Source organism: Fistularia commersonii, chromosome 4 (assembly GCF_037954325.1).
Source record: "Fistularia commersonii isolate RoL2024-O1a breed Wild chromosome 4, RoL_Fcom_v1.0, whole genome shotgun sequence".
NCBI lineage: Eukaryota > Metazoa > Chordata > Actinopteri > Syngnathiformes > Fistulariidae > Fistularia > Fistularia commersonii.
Genome location: NC_141287.1, coordinates 5,514,734 through 5,537,155, shown reverse-complemented (window position 1 = coordinate 5,537,155; position 22,422 = coordinate 5,514,734). Strand labels below are relative to the sequence as shown.

The following is a 22,422-nucleotide window of genomic DNA, read 5'->3' as shown; positions in this document are numbered from 1 at the left end:
CTTGCAGTGCCAGCTGGGGGTGTTGCCCCTGGGTACAGGCAATGACCTGGCACGGGTGCTGGGCTGGGGCCCGTCGTGTGACGACGACACCCAGCTGCCCCAGATCCTGGAAAAGCTTGAGAGAGCCAGCACTAAGATGCTGGACCGCTGGAGCATCATGACCTACGAGATTAAGATCCCGCCCAAACACAGCTGCCCCGCCACGCCTGAGGGGTCCGACGGCTGCCAGGTACTCCGCCAGAGTTGACAGATATTCACACGCATCAGTAGACACAACCAAAGCCCGAGGGATTCAAACACATGCATACGCCAGCAAGAGGAACCGGGACACGTGCCGGAGATCGTCTGACATTTGATGAATTTTTTTTTATTTTTTTTTCTTAGTGACACAAAATATTTCAGTAAGAAAGGGATGATTGTGGGGTGGATATACCAAATTTGTTTTCTGGGCTAAGGTAAATAAAGTATCACATTTTCAATATTTACAAACTGTAGTCTTGTTCTAAAAGAATCATCACGTTTTTTTTAATGAAATGTAACAGTGCAGTGAGTAAACACAATCAATGTTCATGTGTATAATGTATATATAACTGAACACTTATAAACTCTGAAAAAGTCCTGCATCGGACGATTCTAAACATCACATGATGTCTAACACATGCTCCCTGTTTTTGTTATAGTTTCACATTTCAACCTATGAAGATTCAGTAGCTGCTCACCTCACGAAGATCCTCAACTCGGACCAGCACTCGGTGGTCATCTCCTCTGCCAAGTGAGGGTTTCCGACAGTCCTCACACATTTATTTATTCATGTTTTTTTTGCATCCAGGTTTATTTTGCACAGTTAAAAAAAAAAAGTCATGCACAAGTTTTACAATTGTCTTTGTTCTAGTTTTGAGTTTCATTATTATAGTTATCATTATTGTTGCTATTTTTATTCTTTCACTCATGCATTCAACCATTATCTATACCACTTACCCTGCAGTCAGGGTTTCAGGGGGGCATTTGGGGAGACCCTGAAAATGACAAAATACAATTCTTTACAACATTAAAAGGATAAAATTTGGTTCGAAATGCCATTATTAATGAAAGTAAAATGAAAACGAACAAATTTTTGAAAACAAAATGTATTCAAGACATCAATATAAAACTAATAAATCTAAAGTGCGTTTAAAGATGCATTTCAAAAATACAGCAACTAGAGATAAATAGAGAGCGAGACAAGGGACTTTTTAGAAAAGCATTGGACTGTGACATTTGCTATGATGTAATCACCATTTAATTGTGTGTGTGTGTGTGTGTGTGTATATATATATATATATATATATACACATACACATACATACATACATATATATATATATATATATATATATATATATATATATATATATATATTTATATTGTTGTTTTTTTTTTTTTTGGTTCATAGGATCCTGTGTGAGACTGTAAAGGACTTTGTTGCCAAAGTGGGTAAAGCCTATGAAAAAAGCACGGAGAACGCTGAGGAGTGTGACACCATGTCTCTAAAAGTAAGATGTGAACTTCAGGAAAGGCAGGGCTCCTTCATGTTAACATGCTGCAGCCCCTCCTTTCTCCTGTGCATGTCCACCAGTGCTCCATCCTCAATGAGAAACTGGACTCTCTCCTCCACACCCTCAACACCGAGTGCCAGGCTCTGCCTCCTCTCCCGTACTCCACGCCCCCCATAGTGGAGGAAGAGCAAGAGGAAGAGGAGGAGGAGGTCAGTGAGGAGAGTCTGACGGAGCTGAAGGAGAAGCTTGAAGAGGAGGAGACGGAAAAAGGAGGCGGCGGTTCCCCGCGCGCTCTTTTCAGGAGCAGGGATCAGCTGATGCTCAGGGCCAACAGTCTGAAAAAAGCTGTCCGACAGATAATAGAGCAGGCGGAGAGAGGTACGAACACACAAACACTAATGTTGCCCGCTCATCTTTGATTATATATTATGGTTGAGCGTAAATCCCATCAAAGTCCGAGACATCACCTTTTACACTCAAAAGGAAACTGCCATCATACAGATCAAGTAAACTTAGATTGTCAAAAGAAGTTGTGTTACTATTTGTTAAAGTAGAGCTATCATTTTTTTGTGTATGTGTTTCATGTACTTGTGCAAACTGTTATTCATACTGCTGACAATCACATTGTTTATTTCTTATTCAATATTGCTCGTAAGGGGGATCACTATGGATATTTGTTTGCACTGCGTTCATGTCTTAATCACTTTGACTGCCCACTTGTTGATATTCGATTAAAATGCATATTGCCGCTTCCTCTCAGTGGTGGACGAGCAGAACGTGCAGGAGGAGGCCGAGCTGCCGTCTCCTCTGGAGTTCAGGAAGGACAGCGAGGAGGAGAACAGGGACAGCGAGAAGGACGAAGACACCAAGGAACTGGAGGTCTTGCCGTGTGAGTTCAGTGCACCAAGTCTGACAGGACTCAAACCCCAGGCTTTTATTCCCGCCCTGTTCGGACTCACGTGCGCTATGTTTACATCCCGGATCGGCGGCCGTGCCGTGTGGCCTGCTCGATATGAGCTACGACTCTTGTCCTCCTTCATAGGGAACAAATGTCCATCAGATATTACAGGACTTTATGTTGCCACCTTGTGGATATTAAACATCAACACAGAACAAAATAAAATAGTGCTCGTGGAAAAAAAGAAACAGCTGACACAAATAGTACTTCCGCTCCTGAATGAGCCAAAGGATTATATTAAAAAGCTTCACTACTTTCCACCTCCTGCAAAACTATCTAATGACAGCGCCATTTGAAACCATGAGGGAAAGGCCATCACAGAGTCAGCGCTGGACTGACTATATGTATGTTGCTTTGTGTGCGTGTGTGTGTGTGCGTGTGTGTGTGTGCGCGCATGTCTGTGTGTGTGTGCACTGGCCACAGGATGTGTTATTGTCTTAGGGGCACAAGTTCTTCCTGTTTATCATAGACATGCTTCCTTCCTTCCACACATTTTCCAGCCACTGGAAGATGAGGAGGTAACAAGCCCCCCCTGCTTTATGTCCTCTCCATGTTTCCTCTTCTTGCCTCCTTACTACTTCCTGAACGTGGACCCAGATGAAGAAACACACACTGAGAATGTACGTGTGTTCGTAACATGTCACAGACCAATGCCACAAGTCCATCTACCTGCTACCTGTGCAGAAACATTATTCAAAATTCAGCAAAATTCACATAAAATTCTGAAAAAATTGTAATATACAATAGTAAAAACAATGCAAAAAGAAACGCACACTTATATTTGCTATTTTTCAGGTATTCTCCTATTTGTATAGTGAATTGTTTTAATATACAGCGAGATGTACAATGAAGTATTAATGTTTATTACTGTATACAGTATAATATACAGTATTACTCCATGTTCCTTCTCATTCAGTTTATTGAAAGTAATGGTTCTGTTTCATGTGAAAGAATTTGATTGGAAATAAAGAACTAAAAGGGATATGGTTTATTTTCTGTGTGCCATAAAGCCATAAAGAGTTCGTGTTCCCCGGAGGAGAGGAGGGTGAGTCGCAGCACTCAGGCCTACGGCTCCTTCACCATCACCCCCTTCACCACCAGCAAGGAGAACCTCCCTGTACTGAACACGCGCATCATCTGCCCTGGTAAACACAGAGACCAGCAGAGCTCAACTCATGTATAAATTCTATTTTTTTTCTTCTTTTGTCACAGAAGGAAGAGATGATTTCAATATTTTAATATACACGATAAATGTATTGTGTGTGTGTGTGTGTGTAGGCTTGCGTGCTGGTCTTGCTGCCTCCATCGCTGGCAGTTCCATCATTAGCAAGATGCTGCTGGCCAACATCGATCCCTTTGGCGCCACACCCTTCATCGACCCCGACCTCGACTCGCTGTAAGAACCCATTTATTTTTTATTTGTTCTTCTATTTAAAAGTCTGTTTTCACTGTCCTTCATGTAGGAATCTATTTATACACCCTTTCGCACCCTCATGCTGAGTGTCTGCCTGCGTGCTTTCTCCACTCAGAGAGGGCTACATGGAGAAATGTGTGATGAACAACTACTTTGGCATCGGCCTGGATGCCAAGATCTCTCTGGAGTTTAACAACAAGCGAGAAGAACACCCAGAAAAATGCAGGTGGGTGCTTTATTTATTTCCTTTTTTTCTTTCTTTTCATAATCATCATCATCGCTCCAGATTCCTTTTTCCAGTATGAACCACTGAAGAGTGGCTGATGGATGAGACTTTTGGTTCATGTTTGACCCTGGTCTGTTTATCTCACTTCCTACCTATTCGTGTCCAGGAGTCGCACCAAAAACATGATGTGGTATGGTGTTCTGGGCACCAAGGAGCTTTTGCAGAGAACCTACAAGAACCTGGAGCAAAAGGTCCAGTTAGAGGTGAGAAGAAGAAGTCACCTGTTTCAGTGTTTCATCAAGTGTGACCATAGGTTTTTAAATCACGCATAAACCTGTTTTATAAAATGACATTTATACCGTGCAAGAAATTTTTCTAAAAATCCAAACACACTCGCAAACGATTCTGCTTAATTAAACAAGATGTAATCAAATTTCATTTAATTTTAACTTCATTTATTTAGTTAACATATTTCGCTGTTGTTAACAAGTTGTAGGGTGTCACGAATATTGGGGTTTATGTTAATGCTTGTTTTCTGTGTTTTTTTGGGATTGTTGGAAATGACGTGGGTGTGATTTGCGGTGCAAGGATTTTTTTTTTTTTTTTTACCCGGAATTGAGCAGGAAGGGCTAGTTATATTGCAGGCTCATGTGGCGCGGCTGTGGCAACGACAACAGCTATTGCTCATTAAACAGACATTTTACCGTCACCCAGATGTTTCCCTCACTAAAACGTTACAATATTGTAAATCCACAAACTAGCTCTCTCTTAATGTACTTCCTCAGCTATGAAAAGTTTATTCAACTTGTCAATTCATATAGCAGACAGCTGAGATTTGCCTGTTATATATGCTTAACAGTGCGACGGCCAGTACATCCCCCTGCCCAGCCTTCAGGGGATTGCGGTGTTAAACATTCCCAGCTACGCTGGCGGGACCAACTTCTGGGGAGGCACCAAGGAGGATGATGTGAGTCCATTTACACTTAACACTCCCTCTGAACACTGTGTAATGTTCCATTCACTCTGGAGACACAGGCGACTCAGGTCACCTTTGGAGCGGAAAAAGGATGTTTTCCTCCTCAGGCCAATGTCAGGACTTGGCAAGAGTCATGAATCAATGCTCCACCTTGCTTTCTCTGCATCTCTCCTTCACGTTCCCTTTTTATCTTGTATTAACTTTGGAGCCTGGGTCCTGGTCTAGCATGACCCTGGATGCCTGGAGGCTGCAGGCACGGGGATGTTTGGGAGATATTTGTGCTTGTTTGTTTAAGGCTCATGGCACAAGGGCTGCTGAGGGATTAGAGTGTCACTTTACACACACACACACACACACACACACACACACACACACACACACACACACACGCACACACACACCCCTGAGTGAGCCTCCACAGAGGTTATCCTTGGACACACATACAGTATATGCATTTGGCATTTGGTTATGTAAGTGTTTCACTGGAGTGTAGGAAATGGACAGAGGGAGAGGAGATTTGGTCAAATGTTGTCATCGAGCTACACACACACACACACACACACACACACACACACACACACACACACACGCCTATCTCACTCACTCACTCACACAGGGGGAACTTGGGAACTAACCTGAAATCTGAGTTTAACACATTTACCTTCAAGCAGAATGTCAACAGTAGTTTGTTGCAAGAATATTCTTAGTTTTGTGTGAAAACCTGATAATGCATTTTTTCGGTGTCATAACCGGCGGTTTAAACTTTGAATTAAGAATATTTGCATATTGACGCATGGCCTATTTTGCAACTTTTAACAGGTTTTTCAAGTACGTTAAAACGTGTCGAAGGAAAGTGGACATTTATTGCACAAACACTCAATGTGCCTTCCTCCACTGGCAACATGTGTGCTGGTTTCCATCTAGTGGCTGCCGGCTCACAAGACAACACATGTGGTTAAATGTGCACTTACCTCAGATACAAAAAAAGAAAAATTGCTTATTTATTGTTTTTAAGAGTGGACAACGGAAAGGGTCAAAAAGAGGGAGATATTCTTAAAGCATTGGCAGGTTACTCCTATAGCTGCCTATGTTGCCAAATATAGCTGTAGTTATATATTAAAAACTGAACTGTATTTAAATTACATGAATGAACCAAAATATTGTTCTGGACTTAATTTATTCATTAATCAATGCATTATCTATTCTGCTTATCCCACAATCAGGGTATCAGGGGTGCTGGAGTTCCAACCCTTGCATCCTCTTACCAATGTATTCTCGATCCCTCTTCAAACATGTCCAAAACGTCTCAGTCTGACTTTATCCCCAAATCATCAAACATGTGCTGTCCTCTGATGGACTCATTCCTGATCCTATCCATCCTCAACAAGAGAACCTCAACATCTTCATCTTTGCTACTTCCAGCTCTGCTCCCTGTCATTTCCTCAATGTGTAAATTGTAATGAATATGTGCCTTTATTTGACATCTTCCCAAACTTTCCATCCAGCTGCTATAAATACTCCCAATATTCTTCACATGCAGCTGGGGGAACATCTCTTCTTTAGATCAAATTGGACTTTAAAAAAGTGAACTATTTGCACAGATGCTATATCTCGCCGAATCGAGACCCACATTCTAGTCCTTTCACGTGATTTGTCAACGGTAATCCGTCATCGGCTCCTTCCACAGATCTTCTGCGCCCCCTCATTTGACGATAAGATCCTGGAAGTGGTGGCTGTGTTTGGGAGCATGCAGATGGCAGTGTCCAGAGTCATCAAGCTGCAACACCACCGCATAGCACAGGTGAAAGCACACTCTACAAATACTTCCTCTGCGCAGCTCTTTAGCAGGAACGAACGGAAATCAGTCACTGGGAGAAGAGCTTTTTTGTCTGGAATGTGATTTATGTTGGATTTATTCCAATGAAAACAAGACAGCTTGATTGATAGATCCCTTTTTTGTCAAACCATTAATATGAGCAAGTAAAGATGAATGGAATAAAAAGCAGAATTACAAATCCATTCATGCTGTTATATTTCTTTTTACATTTACATAAGGTTAACCAAAGTAACATAATCATTTTCATTTCATTTCTAGATTATAAGATTATTAATATGCACCAATTAAAAAAATAACTTTCTGCTAAAGAACACACATGACACCTTAATAATCTCTTCCTATTGGTTATAAAAAAATCTCTAACTCAGTATTTAGTGATATTAACTGATCTACTATGTTGTCATTTAGCATTATCTCGGCCACATTATTAGAAATTATACAGGTGTGATTATTTTTCAGCTCCATGTAACTATTAACTGTTAAAAATGCTATTTTATAGCTGTTGGGTCTAAATCTCAGTCGTGGCTTATTTGTGTTGTTAATCAATACTTTCAATATTGCCGATTATGAAACCAAGCTCTTTTTAGGCCCTTTTGAAAAACCACTCCCATGGTGTTGAAGTTACACATTTTAAATGCTAGATGAAATTGACCAATTAGAATTATTTTTGTCTAATGCTATTGAAAATATTCATGATGAGGATGACTCATCATCAATATATTAACATAACTGTAATAAGTATCTTATTAGGCCATAGTAGCAGTATGGACTTTATTTCCCATTAGCTTCTTCCTATTAAGGTTCAGCACATTCTACATAAGCAGACGTATAGAAAATACAATAACTAAGATAGATATGTGAAAGAACTACATTGATTATATCCTATATCAGCGATCCCCAAACGACAGCCCGCCTCCACTTTTGTCCGGCTCCCGAACAATACCAGAGATGCATTAGGATTTTTTTTTCATACGGGCCACGTAATCATGACTTGTACATGCATAGAACGTAACATTCTATTACACCCTCTGCAGTCTGTGCCTTATCTAAAACCCCTCCCTCAAAAAAAAAAAAAAAAAAAAAAATCCCAGACACCTGGACACACCCCTGTCAAATAACACGGAATAATGGCGAAAAGATTAAGTAAGGGAAAAATTGATACAGAATGCAAGGTATTTAGTCTGCAGTGGACAAACAATTTTTTTTTTTTGTTAAATTCAAAGACAAGGCTGTTTATCTCATCTGTCAAGAGATGAGACAAAGACATTATTCATTAATAATGTTATTATTTATTTTCTGATTTTTTTTTCCTGTCAAGATCCCAGAAAGGGTTCATTTTTGGTTACGTGTGGCTTTCCGGAAAAACAATAAATGTTTACGTCGAGACACCTCTGCGATCATTGTACTTTTTGTTCCAAAGGCCCGGCCCCCCATCAGAGAAGGGAAAAGTTATTTGGCCCTCGCAGGAAAAATTTTGGGGACCCCTGCTATATAGGATTATATCCTTCTGCAATAACACTTTACGAAAAGAATCAAAGTTGTGTGTAAGAAAAACACGTGCCTAATCTGGGCTTCCCCACCCTTTTCAGTGTCGAACAGTGAAGATCACTATCCTGGGCGATGAAGGCGTTCCCATTCAGGTGGACGGCGAGGCGTGGATCCAACCGCCCGGAGTGATCAAGATCCAGCACAAGAACAGAGCTCAGATGCTCACCAGAGACCGGGTGAGAAACATTTTGGGAGGGCGGGAGAGAGGGAGAGAGGAAAGGAGGGGCGAGGGAAGAGCAGTAGGTGTCTGGAAAATCGAATGTAACTGAAAACAGAGAGGAACTGCCCGAGGGGGGAATTAATGAAGTCATCGAAGTATCGCCTTACACGATAATACTTATCATTTTACTTTTCCGTGCAGGCTTTTGAGAACACGCTGAAGTCATGGGAGGACAAGCTGAAGTACGATAAGCCTCCTCTGCGACCTCACCTCTATCCACAGCAATCTGTTGACCTGGCAACGGAGGACGAGGCCGCCCTGGTGCAGATGTGCTCACGCGCCGCAGAGGAGCTTATTACTAGGTAAACATACACTCCCCTCTCTACGTGCACAGGCTGACAGACACGCCATACGATGATGATGGTTGCTTAGGATTTTTTTCTATTCACTTGTTATCTGTGTAATTTCAGGATATGCGAAGCTGCGAAGACCAATGGGCTACTTGAGCAAGAGTTGGCTCATGCTGTCAATGCCGCATCACACGCCATTAACAAAACGCACCCAAAATTCCCAGAGGTACGACAAAGTACGCGTACAAATGACAGATAATGATCGCCGCCCGGCCTACATTAATGCATACCGCTCTACTAAAGGAAAACAAGGAGAACCCGGCTTTCTTGGCATTGCGCAAATTATTAATTGTAATTAACCATTTATTGATCATTTATGAATTAACCACCTATTATAAGTCATGAAATTTTCTAACATGCATTTTTTTGGCATTGGGCTTTATGTTTATTATATGACCTATCCAATAAACAGGCCAATTTACAAGTTGCACTGTATCTTATGTACCTTAGATACCTATCTGATTGTCTCATTCATTTAACTTATCCAGGAATTAATCACGACAAAATAAAACAGGCGCAGTTATAGAATCAGTCAAAGCTAACGATCGACAATGGCTCCGAGAAAAATATTTTCATTTATTTCACAGATTCCCAGCTTGGATTTAGCGCAAACGCTGTCTTGTTTTATGTGGCGCCGTGCCCTCCCTCGGATCCCCAGTGTTAATGTTAGCCGGTTGAAAAAAAAAAGTAAAATTCCAGCTGAGGTTTAGCTTGTTTTGACAGAGCAGTGACTCACTGAAAGCAACTGAACTGTTTGTAAACTGAAACTAAGCTGACAATACAAGTGCTATTTTGTCTCTTGTACCATTGATTTGTGAGATTTTCCTAAATGACTCATGCATCCCACCTCCAGAGTTTGACCAGGAACACGGCTATAGAGGTGGCCAGCACCGTAAAAGCCCTCTACAACGAGACCGAGTCTCTTCTGGTGGGCCGGGTGTCTCTGGTGAGTCACCTTGGCTTTAAACGTTAATATCTCCATTTCTTTTTGTTGCAACAGTTTTGTGGCTTTAAAAGCAACACCAAGTTTCGGGGAGAAAGTCACTTATTTGTCATGACTGTCACAGAAAAACAAAAAGGATAGACGATGGCGTTCAGATCTGTCGGTGAAGTAGGGTCGAGCTCGAATTTCATTCTTGTTAGTGAGTTACACTGCACCAGGGGGACTTTTTAGTTTTACATTCACACAGGATGTGTAGTACCTGAAGAGCCACACTCAAAAACCAACCGCCGCAAGAAAGAGGAAAACAACAAGTCGGGCGAGGTTATCCCCACATTCATGTTCTGCACAGTGCGAATAATAACGATGGACTATCACATTTAAGTGTTTTTATTTTCTCCCGGCGCTGCTTCGCCTTGTGAAAACCCCTGCTGATAGTTCACTCCGTACTTATTTTGGTGAAAATGTTTACGTTCCTCTGCTAGCCCTGGAAATCCCTCTGTGGCAGAGCAGGCCGAAGGAGCTTGACCTCTTCGTTGGTCCATTTCTTGCTATTTCTGCCCATTTTGTCTCAAGTCGCAAGAAAACGGCTGACCGATGACCACAATAGTTTTTAAAAGTCGCGCTCCACAGTCCAAAAGAGGTATCTGGTAATGAGCTAATGAGCGCCACCAATTAGCAAGCAGCTACGTCAAATGAGTTCATACGGAACCGTAAAAAGGACCGTGAGACGGATTAGGTTGAGCTAAAATGGTTCACTAAAAAATTGACAGTCAACGTTATGTGACAGGAGGGATTTCGGCAAAGTATTGACCAATTTAGAAAAACTCGACGATTATTTTTGCAACTCGTCTCGTGTTGTATTCAGCATGATCTGGATCTGTTCTTTCCCCTGACTCTGTAGCAACTGGACCCACCAGAGGAGGAGCAGCTTTCCAGTGCTCTGCAGAGTGTGGAGTTGGAAATGGGCAAACTGGGAGAGATCCCCTGGCTTTACCATATACTGCAGCCCAACGATGAGGAGGTAAGAGCACCAGCAAAACGCCACCCTTGCACGTCGATAATGTGCGGTCAAACCAATAAAGTAGATTTCATGAATCTCGTAAAGCTTGCATTGCACCGCACGTCTGTATTTAAAACGTGGCTCCAGGTAACCGGAGAGCTGAGTAGCTAAATGAAAGGCTATAGGTTGACTGTGCTTATGTACCAGGACCACTCTCTGGGTTACGGCAAGAGGAACAGTCGCAGCAGCATGTTTCGCATAGTGCCCAAGTTCAAGAAGGAGAGGGCGGCAAAGAAGACGAGCCCTCAGTCAGGTAGGAAATACATAGCGGACTGTATCCTGCATAGGACAGGGAGTCAAGTCGGGGTGTGTCGGTTCGCCTGCTGTCACAGGGTTTTCACAAGAAAAATTTAGACATTTAGTCATTTAGACCACCTGCACACTGTTTTGTCTTCGTGAGTGCATTAAATTGTAATAACCTGCTACTGAAAGCTGAAACAAGGCTGTTACAATCAGTCAAAGTAGCTTACCTCCCACCTCATGCCACACCCCAACCCTAAGCCATTCATTTGAGCTACATCAGTGTGTTTACGTCTGAATTATCACACGCAGACAGCTGCGTAACCCTTACATTTAGTTTTCAGGTTTCTAAAAATAAACAAATGACACAAGCTTCTTTTTTCATATCAAAAAAATAAATAAAATTCTGCCAAGACCTTGTAGAACTTGGTGATTGACAGGCTCATTTTCGTGTCTTTAAACATACCGTTTTTCTGGAAGCATCACTCAGCAGAATTTTTCAGGGTGACACTGAACGATAAAGCCTTTTCCCCATAACCTCAGAAGTGTTTTTGTGATCAACACCTTCCATTCTTTCAGACGTATTTTGATATGTCTCCATTTCAATCGAGGTGCATTCCAAGTCTCAGGCATATGAAATACCTAAAGCTACGCAGACATCTAAAGTGCGTATGAGGTCCACCCTATGTTGGCGCTCTCTTCCAGCTCTGGGTGCGGCGTCAAAGGGGACAGAGTAAGGTTTCCTTGGTCGAGTATTTAAATCGGAGACAAGCAAATAAATCCGACCAGTCGGGAATTTGGTTTGAACACGGATGGATATGGAAGAATGATATTCCCCGACGAGCTTGGCTCTGTTTTTCTGCAGGCCGCAAAGGACTCCGCCTCCCTTTACCTTTTTTCGTTTTTCTGCCCTTTCTGAGCTGGTTTGCATGCCTCTGAACCCTCCTGGAACGCCACCGGCCTCTAACTTGTTCTTACCAACCTTCTCAAAGCCTTTCTCAAGCTTCTCTTTCCTCCGCCAGCTGCCGACACCTTCTCCCCTTCCCTCAAATGCTTCTATTCTATACATCCTCTCCTTCAGTGAGTTGCCACGGCTTGTTCCCTCTCTTGACAGTCGTGCATCCAAAGACATGCTCAGAGCCAGAGGTGTGAGAGCGACACTTGTGGCGTCTGATTGGGCATGTTTGTGTGTGTGTGTGTGGGTGGGATGGGTTGACTGTGTGTGTGTGTGTGTGTGCAATTCTGCGAGGCACCCTGAGCCTCTCTCTGCTCTGCTCTGTGTGTGTGCATGTTGGTGTGTAGTGGAGAGATGGGGTACAGAGGAGGTGGGCGTCTGGCTGGAGCAGTTGAGTCTCGGGGAGTACAGAGACACCTTCATCAGACACGACATCCGAGGCTCGGAGCTGCTGCACCTGGAGAGAAGGGACCTAAAGGTAAACACCCATACCTGCTGAACCCCTCAATGAATCTGCTCTGTCTCCTCCCTGTCTTGTCTCTTATTTCCAGTCTGTTCAATGTCTTCCCCTATTTTGCTGCCTATGGTCTGCGCTGCATTGCTCTGCTTGGCTTTTACTGTCCAGCATTGCTTGGTGACCTCGACTCGCTATAACCCACTAACCGCGTACCTCTTGATAGTGAATATACCAGTGGAGTAGGCAGACTGGAAGTGTAGGTGTCGTATAAAGATGATCTCGGCTTAGGCTTTACGGTGTGTGTCCTGCGTCGCCGATCTGTCTTCATCTCCGGTGAAATAGTGATCATGTGACCTGATTAGGGATATGAGCCCAATTGTCTTCCCCTGCATCAATGAAGAGAGTCAACATTTGCATTTTATGTCTAATTTCTTCTGTGGTTAATGTCATAAACCTGAACGACAAGGCTGCTGGGTTTCAAAAGAAAGAGGTTTTCTTGCCTAGTTATCATTTTATTCCACAGGCATGAATAATAAAAAATAAAAAAAAATTCAAAACAACATGTGTATCTACTGTAGATTAATCTCCTCAGAGCTCATCTTTGCTTGTTATTCTTTTTGCTTTCATGTATCACACTAAACCCTTTGTGGAATTCATAGGATTAATCAGTATTTTATGGTTTATTTAGATCTTACTGCAAAATTTAATCCAGTGTGTAACAGGAAATTGTTTTCAAGACAGAAAGCTAAGGCCCTATCAAGGCCATGGCATTTTGAAATGTATGCAAGTGCACGTGAATGAGTAGTTATCCGATATGTTGAGATGTCCCCATGTAAGTACATTGTAATTAACTACATAATAATTTTTTTCACATGTGTGAACATGTGAGAATCTGTTACTATTCATACAAAAACTGGTTTAAAACATAAAAGAAGTGTTTTTTTTTTTTTTAATCCCATTATTTGATCCCATTATTATTAGGATCAGAGTGCCTCCTCGCTGTTTTGACTGATAGCCGTCATTTAGTTTTGACCCCCAAATTCGGCCCCCAAAAGTATACAAATAAAATAAACAGGATGCAATGACGGCTTTGACCTGCAGTTAATTTTCACCTGTTATGTATAAAGCTGTTACTATGTTGCAGTTTTTAAATCAATAATCTTGTAAAACCATGGGATAACTTTGAGGGAGTTACATAGGTTTTACAGAAATAAATCCGTCTTAGTCAGTCATAAAACAAACTGATAGTATTTGACATTTATATGACATCATGCAGATGGAAGGGTTGATTCTGTATTAAAACACAAGTCATCAATCAGTCAGCACTGGCTATACGATTCAATACACTCCCCATCACACACACACACACACACACACACACCCAGGTGGGTGTCAGAAGCTTCAACAGTTCACGATGGTCAGATGAAGTGGTTTATAACCAATGTGGGCCATGAAGAGAAAAAAAAGGAAACTCCACAGCTCTACAGCTTGATGTCGACAGAAACGTAAAAAGAATTCTCCGCTGAAACGGCTGCTTTGTTTTACCTCAGACGTCCAAAGTCATTGTTGTTTCCCTTTTTTAATGAGCCAGGGTCCTCGGCATCTTTGTTTGTTCCACGTTTCCACCGTCGCCAGCACTTTGGAATTTGTAGGCATGAGTTAAGTGTAAAAACTAATGATTACTGATTACCGTAAAGTAGGGTTGTGGAAAACAGAAGTGCACATGTTGGGCTAGAGGGTGTAATTTAATATAAAATAGTGACTGAAACAAATGATTTAAGCGTTTATTCTCACTTAGTTTTGCTCAATGCTGTAGCTGTTGAGTGAAACTGACTTGTTCTTTGTGCACTGCAGGGGGAAAAAGGTAGATCAGATTTTGGTGCAGACACTCGTCCACAAGTAGATAACCACGAAAATGCAATGTATAGCATGTTGGCCTCCAAGTTTGACTGTCAGATAAGGTGAAAGAGTAAATGACAAACTGGACTGAACTGAACCAGAGCAGAAAGTGAGGAGGCCGCAGCTGCGAAGTTCATTCATCTATGTTGCAACACTTCTGGATGGGAACCCTGTTTTTTCAGAAAAAAACAAATGTTTATTTGTTTGTTTGTTTTGGAACCGGATGTTCTGTTCGTGTTTATCTGCAGTTACAGTTTCCCTGATGCGTTCACTTAACTTTTCGCAAACTGAATCCTCATGAGATGACATCACATTTTTTCAGCTATACATCTTATTTGGATTTTTATTTAATTTCATTTGTAGTTTGAAAATCATTTATATTTCAAATGTCATCAACATGTGCTACAGGCGGTGACTTGACATGACATGAATATTCATGAATATGTGGATTTTACTAATTTACCAAATTTGAATTCGCAAGGGAACATTAAAAATGAACAAAATCCCAATTCGGTTTGCCTGTTAATTGGATATCAAGCAACCAATTAATGTTTCATAACATTGTCATAGTAAATAGTGTATAGCATCTGGCCTGCAAACCTCATAAGCTTTCAGTGGTGTGACACCAACCAGGGAGTGACTGAGACCAAAAAGAAAGCTGCAAGAAAGGCAAACATATCCCGGGTGGAGAGAAACCTGACTCCAAGTGAACTACCATGTCGCTATGTTACCGATGGATGTTTAAATAATTGACGATTCATGAAATATTAGTATAACTTGTTTGTGCTGGCCCATTGTGAATCATGTTTGAGCGGTAATTCTAACTGCGTTAGACTTGTAAGAAGTAGTAATATTGTAGTGCTCCTTGTGCATACAGTTCTTTGTACCTTATTACCATGTACATAAAAAGCAATGTGAGAACAAGCTTTGTTAATGTATAATGATCGAATCCTGATCGGACACTTCGCATACACTGTAAACAGAAAGCAGGTAGAGATGTGTCAGTGGGATTTTTCATGTGTGTTTTCTTGTTTGTCTTCAGGATCTGGGGATATCGAAAGTGGGTCATATGAAGAGAATTCTCCAGGGAACTAAGGACCTGGCTAAGGCCTCCATGGTTGACCTTTAACCTGGAAGCAGGTGCTTCTTGAGAAGCAATCATTCCCCCCACATGAGAGGAGGGATTCAGGAGCACCGCAGACAGTGACGGAGGAGACGGCTTTTCAGGGAGATGTGGATTTTATCCATCTGATCGGAACGCCTTGGTTTTGTTTGTGCTTTGGTGCCAAAATGATTGTCAAGAAAGCAGATGAAAGTGATAAAGGAAGTCATGGATCTTTACCAGAGTCATCTCTTAAGTTAATATCCACTCACAGCACACAAGGTATGCAACTAACTGTAATAAAGTTGACTCATCATCCGCGTCGTAATAACAAACAGGTAGCAAAACCAGGACTTCCATGAGTGTTCCCCTCCTCCCCCTCCCCCATAGGGATGTAGTTTGGTTCAAAAATGTGTAAAAATTAGCTATTTGTATTGACAGAGCTGAAAATGCATTCAAGCACCCCTGTTAATCCAAGTCAGAAAAGATAAGGCGGTCTGGGAGCTGCGTTGGGATTCTTAACGGTGGGATTATGTTTTATGCTGTTCTTGCTCAACTTTAGATATGTTTAATTGCATGATTCGTGTTTTGATTTTTTTGTGTAAAAGAAAAATAACACTTGAACAAGTTTTACATGACAAAAGTATTTTGATGCAATTTTTTTTACTACTGAAAGCATCTGTTTTGGTTGAAATCAAACACTTTGTTTGGTTTTTGCATTAATTTATTCCTTTTTGCATGATAATGATGTGTCCAAGATCTGTGTCAAGTGCCATATCTCAATTAATTTAGTGTAAAATGTGCTTTATGGATAGATATCATAAGAAAGGTTAAAAAAACAAATATTAAGTATCATTATATGGAATTAATGTCTCTCTTAAGTTTATAAGTTTTCAGTGGATCGGAAAATCAATACCAAAGTGAATGTCTGGGAAAACATGGATCATCTGACAATTTCAGATTTTGATTCTTTGTATCGTAATTCAGGAGTGATTTCCATTCAATGTGGGAGGACTTGGTATTTTCATCATGAAAAGCTAAAACTGTTTTATTTAAGGTGCACTTTTTGCCTCTAGTTGTGATTGTGAGCACTAACCCATATAGAATTACATCCAATCAATCATTCACCTCAACTTTTCAGCTAATGGAGGTTTAATACAGTATTTAACACTAATGAGGATAAGCGTTAGATATCAGTTTTTGAAAGCATCATAGAGCAGTTGATCCACTGCCTGCATAGTGTTGTGGGAGTGCAGTTTTGTTTTTTTTTTAATTTTCTTTTTTGTTCTTTCTATTTGCAAGTGAGATGCTGATGGAAGACTTCCTTATTCTTAAAAAAAATACTGGTGGCATTACAGGGTATGTTTCTATAGCTGATGCTAAGGTGTACAGATATATATGCACTGTATATACAGTATACTAGTGTATGCAAACAATGTTTGTAAGTGTTGTAGTCTAATGCGTTTGTAGATCACTGACATGGCATGAATTGTCAACAGCTTACACATTTGATTGTGTTTGACACCATGACAGTTGTGTTGACCTTTGCTCTAATCTCTTGTACATGATAATGCTGTTGTATTCGAATGATGGTGCAATATTTTATCTCTTGTTTTGATACTGTCTACAGCATGATGTTTTTTCAGTAGAAAACCTTGAGAGTTTTTTTTGTACATGTATTCCTCTCTGAGGTTTGAGGATTCGATTTTAGGAATAAGAACCACAGACGGCTTTTTTCTGACTGACTACAGATTTTTTCCAGCAGTTTACTAGTTTTTAGTTTTGCTCCTCTGTGCTTCCAGGATAATAAAGTAGGAGGGTGTCAGTGGGAAGAGTGGGATGGGCAGACATGACTGTTGTGTTAATATGTAACATGGAGCTGCGAGTGTGTACTTGTACTTCTATCTAAGTGAGGACGTCTTGGTTGGTCGTTTTTTAAGCCTCTCTTTTTGCGGTCTAAGACCTGGCTGTAAAATAATGGAATCAGGGTTTCAGAGTTTGGCACATAGTCAGACATTTAGGGTTATGGTCAGGGGGCTTGGCAACCTTCGCAAATTCCAAAATAAAGGTGCTAAAGACTTGAGATCCTCAACACTCCCAATATATGATGGTCTGTTGACCTTTTGTTAATTTTATCCAGTTTATCACAGATTAAAATCACAGTTATTTCTTGCTCATTTTTTCAATTACATTACATTAAATCATTCCAATATTTCCCGTTAATTTTAGGGGGAATTCCTTAGTCATTCCTTCATCATAGATGAAGGAATGACTTTTTGCAAACTCCCACATATTTATTTTCTCATTTATGCACAGTGTTCTCTGACGATGTGAATGTGTGTTTCAGTCAAGTGCATTGCAAGTGTCATTTCCTGCTATTTTCACCGTCTTGCATTGTTCTTTTAACAGTTTAAAAAAATATGTGGTTAAAACATGTGATACCCAATCATTTTTCTATTCTATTGAAACGACTCCCTCTTTGGGAACCCCAGTGTCGGCGATTGTCCTCACTTTGATAGCTGCACAAGCAAGTGTGTGTGTGTTTGTGTGTGTGCCTATGTATGTAATGTACTACAGCAATGGCATATTTTACCTTTGTTGCAAGTGCATATCTACACCATTGCCAGCCGATGTTTCCGTGTCACTGAATGATGTTTTAGCTTTACCACGTTCCAATTACATTCTTTAGTTCATACTTTGCTATCAGCTCTGACATGCTCTTCTTTTCTTCCTTAATCCCTCAGTAGCCGAGGGTTCGGTTGATAGGAAAGGTTGTTTTATTTTCTTAGGATTGAGTGCTATGAGCTAAGCAGGCGCACAAGTTTTCACCTGCTTCCGTGAATCAGAGCTTCCCGAGTGATGGTAGAATGAGAGCGATTCCTGGGGGAGGATTCGGAGTAGGCATGCTCCTGTACTACCACCAGGGAGCGTCCTATCACATCTCTGCCGTCCCTGCCACAGTACAATCGCCTCATCGTCGCCTGTACTGACAATCACCTGTGTCACATACATTATTCATCATAGTCGGTCTATTGGCAAGATAAGACCACTTTTTTTTAGTTCAGCAAATGATAGCCAAAGATAAGTGTAACCACTAATTTATAGATATCCGAGAATCTTTTACTCCATTTTTTTCTTGCGCCGCTCTTTCTCCCTGAAGATCTACATATATTGATCAGTCAAAGCGACAGCCATCACGTTATCCCGCAGTGAAGTGAAACTGCTGCCTTTTTTCCATATCATGTTTGGCGTCATGACCATTTATTCCCCATCATGCCAAAATGAAGTTCCGACACTGTTGCTGTCTGGGTAGATTGATATGTCCCAAAGTGTCTGCAAGGTGCTGTCGATCTCAAATCTCATGGTGAGGGAACGCTTGACTTCTCCATGCAATGTGGAAGTTGCCATCTTTCTTCCTTGCCGTATTCTCCAGTGGTCTGTAAAAAAAAAATGCTGCAAACTGCCTGTTTTAAAATAAATTTTACAAAAAGAAAATAAACATTTAACATGCAAGGACAATTATTTGACCCGATAAAATATAGTTTTTGACATGGTCTCTTAACGTGATGGGAGTAAAGTTGAGTTTCATTTGTTTACATTATGTTTACAATGGCACAGTTTTAGTTTTTAAGAATATATGTAGGTATAAACAATATTTACATATTTATTGCCTAAGGTATATGATGTGCATTGTGTATTCACATTTTGAAGATAATGTTACAGTTGTCACCTGTATTACTATTTCAATGAATTTGGTAAAGTAGTTGATAATTTTAATGACTACTACATGACTGTTTTCTGTGCCTTTTTATGGTTAGAATGCATGGTTAACTATTTATTACAATTTGGAGTCACTGAGATGTGTATTTTTGTATTCTGAATAAATAAATGGTTCAGCTTTTGTTGTACATTTTAAGGTGCCTTAAACCAGGCCACCTATTCATATCTCTCTTCTTCAATAAAACCAAATGCATATTTAGTTTGTTTGAGTCTCATTCTTGCTTTGCATCTCACTTTGTTATCCTTGTTTCAGTAATTCCAAGCTATTTGTGGCCAGTAATACATTGCTACGTACAAAAACAACTCAGTCTTCGAATGTGTTTTTTCATCATTTATGTATTTATCTATTCATAAATTATCAAACACACACGCATCTGTAAATATATTTATATATATAATGGCCTCATGCCTACAGTCATAGGACAACAGTCCACTTATAAGGACTAGAAGTCTTGGTTAAGTCAAATGGAGCACAAGTTGTAGAAAACTCAAAATGTAATGTCCTCATCGGGAGACAGGTTTGCAAGAGACCTAAATGAGATTAGTGTGGCCCGTGAGAACGTGACCTTCCCATCATATCTTATACGAGTTAGGGAAAACAAATGTATCATTTGAGACTTCAATAGCTACATTGTGACTGAGCACTGAGGGCCATCTGTGATATTTGAAGGTCTCTGGGAAAATGACGTCCCCGAGGATCAGTTCCTTCCACATTGTTCTCGAAATGTTTCCACTCATCTGCTCTCCACCCAACCCTCCGTCTGCATTACTACAAGCTGCTTTCTTCTGCAGTTCATCCTATTTTCCTGATCACGGTTGCCTAATGACTTTTATCTACTTGTGGCGACTTGTGTTCTTGTTTTTCCCCTTCTTTTGATTCAGTTCTATCTCTTCAGTTCTCAACTGACTTCACTTCTTCCCCGGGAGGCAAACACAATAATCATCACATGGATTTCATCTGAGTTTGAGTCGCCCGCAGAGTTTTCTATCGAACTGGTTTCATCTGACATATACAAGATAGATGAAATCTACATAAAAGTATTCAAAATATGGAAAATAATAATATAAAGTGTTTTCATTTCCTCACTTTACCAGATGAGAAGCAAATGGTTTCCATTGCTAAAAGTTGAAAATGTCTTACATTCTTAATGGTGACACATTCTCAAGCCAAATGACCAGTTTTTATTCATAAAGCCCCAAATCATGAAATCATAAAGCCTCCCTCGGGTTTGTATTCAATGTGAGTGATATCCTTTGCTCTTTGACCCCAAACTTCAGAGGAAAAAAAATGATGAAATGAACAAAACTTTCACCATGAAAATCCAGAGGAGCGATCCTTCTCTTCACTTAGACCCATTGAACAGAGCAGAGCAACAATGTAAAAACCATATAGAACATTTATGACAACTATTCATTTCATGTAAATAAATGATGGTGCCAGATGGATCTCAACAACAAGCAGCTTCACCATGTGGACCTTGAGTCATACGACGCCGCTTGGAGGCGTTCATGACAAGAAACAAAACTGTTTTTCCGGTCTGCTGTGCCATTATTGGCCTGACATTATGCAAGCGTCGGCTTCACAGCTGCAAAGATGTGTATGTCTCCTCTGAAGAGCAAGCAAACACTGAGCTCATTCTCATCACCTTTAGTCTGCGTCCAAAAGCTACAACAGCACTGAAACTCCTTATTTACACAATCACTTTCACAATTAGAGCAATTCGAGTTGAACATGCCATCAAAGTAGAAAACGACGCTCCCGCTATTACAGCAGGGCTGAATCTTCTGTGATTTATGTCAATTTATTCAAAACATCTGAGAAAATTAAGTTTGCAACTGCGGAGAGGGCTGTTGCCAGGTTGAAGTCCCATGTGTAACACTTGTGTTATTGTCATTGTCCGACTCGTGGGGCTTCAGTCGGTTGATAAAGGCATAGTTAGTAAACGCACACTTTGTTCAACCCACGTCGCCCCTTTTTTTTTTGAGAGTAAATACATGGTTTTCAAGCAAAATAAGTTTTAAAAGAGATGGGTCACAAATGTTTTATGCAAGCTTTATGGCTAACAAGACAAGCAGAACATCCCAAGAGAACCATAAGTTCCAGTCCTTTGTTGTATTTTTCAATGTCAAAATCCTCTTGCTTAAATCTCCATGTGGCGGCAGGCCACGCGAGCAGATAACATAAAACTGTTCCCATGTTTTGAGAGAGCTTTGCAATTAGAGAAATGACAGAATGCGATTTGGACGCGAGCGAAACGTATTACTTTTGGGTGAGCAATAGACACGATGTAGGAGTGGGAGGCTGGACTTTTAAAATGAATGTGTGTGTGCACGGCCAAAGGAGGCCACTAAAGTCTGGCATGAATGATTCCACGGTGAGTGAGAGCTTTGCAGCTTGCGACAAACCTCAGAGCATTGCGGTGCACACAAGTCAGCCAAGGCAAGCACCGTGCAGAGGCGTTCATGTAGTGGCCAGCAGATCATCATAGTCAAGGAAGGGATGGAATGTAGCCTCGACCATTTTTTCCTGGCAACAAAGGGGAAATGGATTTCGTTCTAAATTAAAACCAAGCAGTCTCTTTACACAGTCATTTTGTAAAGCTGACCAGAACCTAGTTCAGAATAATTGAACCAGAGGGGGAGAATGTCAATAAGTAATACATTCTCCAGCAGCTTATCATAGCATCGCTGCTGCCTTTACAATTGCACGGTAGCTCAGTGACCGCAAGTTTTTGAAACGGGCTAAAGAGTAAACTTCTGTCTTCATAAAAATAGGTTTCTGTGTCATCCCTTTATAATAATACATAGCACCCCGCTGCAGATCGCTGTTCAACTGTATGATATTCTGTTGCATTTTTTCTGATTAAACAATTACTGTGTAGCCTGTGAGATAGTATCTATGTTGGATGGTGTGATTACATA

The 22,422-nt window shown here is 40.8% G+C and overlaps 1 protein-coding gene across 8 annotated transcripts in view; it reads left to right on the top strand.

Annotated features, from left to right (window-relative positions):
- Positions 1-19,699, top strand: part of dgkh (diacylglycerol kinase, eta) — a 58,987-nt gene extending 39,288 nt beyond the window's left edge. For 4 of the 8 annotated variants that reach the window (XM_086144863.1, XM_086144860.1, XM_086144859.1 and 1 more), the window contains 19 exons: positions 8-229; positions 681-772; positions 1,433-1,532; positions 1,616-1,913; positions 2,296-2,424; positions 3,504-3,638; positions 3,772-3,889; positions 4,023-4,133; positions 4,300-4,396; positions 4,993-5,100; positions 6,797-6,910; positions 8,536-8,670; positions 8,856-9,016; positions 9,125-9,230; positions 9,918-10,010; positions 10,909-11,028; positions 11,215-11,320; positions 12,610-12,740; positions 15,661-19,699. In XM_086144863.1, the coding sequence (XP_086000989.1) occupies positions 8-229; positions 681-772; positions 1,433-1,532; positions 1,616-1,913; positions 2,296-2,424; positions 3,504-3,638; positions 3,772-3,889; positions 4,023-4,133; positions 4,300-4,396; positions 4,993-5,100; positions 6,797-6,910; positions 8,536-8,670; positions 8,856-9,016; positions 9,125-9,230; positions 9,918-10,010; positions 10,909-11,028; positions 11,215-11,320; positions 12,610-12,740; positions 15,661-15,747 (2,463 nt within the window). In that variant the 3' untranslated portion in view covers positions 15,748-19,699. Of the gene's footprint in view, positions 1-7; positions 230-680; positions 773-1,432; positions 1,533-1,615; positions 1,914-2,295; positions 2,425-3,503; positions 3,639-3,771; positions 3,890-4,022; positions 4,134-4,299; positions 4,397-4,992; positions 5,101-6,796; positions 6,911-8,535; positions 8,671-8,855; positions 9,017-9,124; positions 9,231-9,917; positions 10,011-10,908; positions 11,029-11,192; positions 11,321-12,609; positions 12,741-15,660 lie in introns of all 8 variants that reach the window. The other 4 variants (XM_086144857.1, XM_086144861.1, XM_086144862.1 and 1 more) reach the window with 4 other exon arrangements.
- Positions 19,700-22,422: the final 2,723 nt, after the last annotated feature.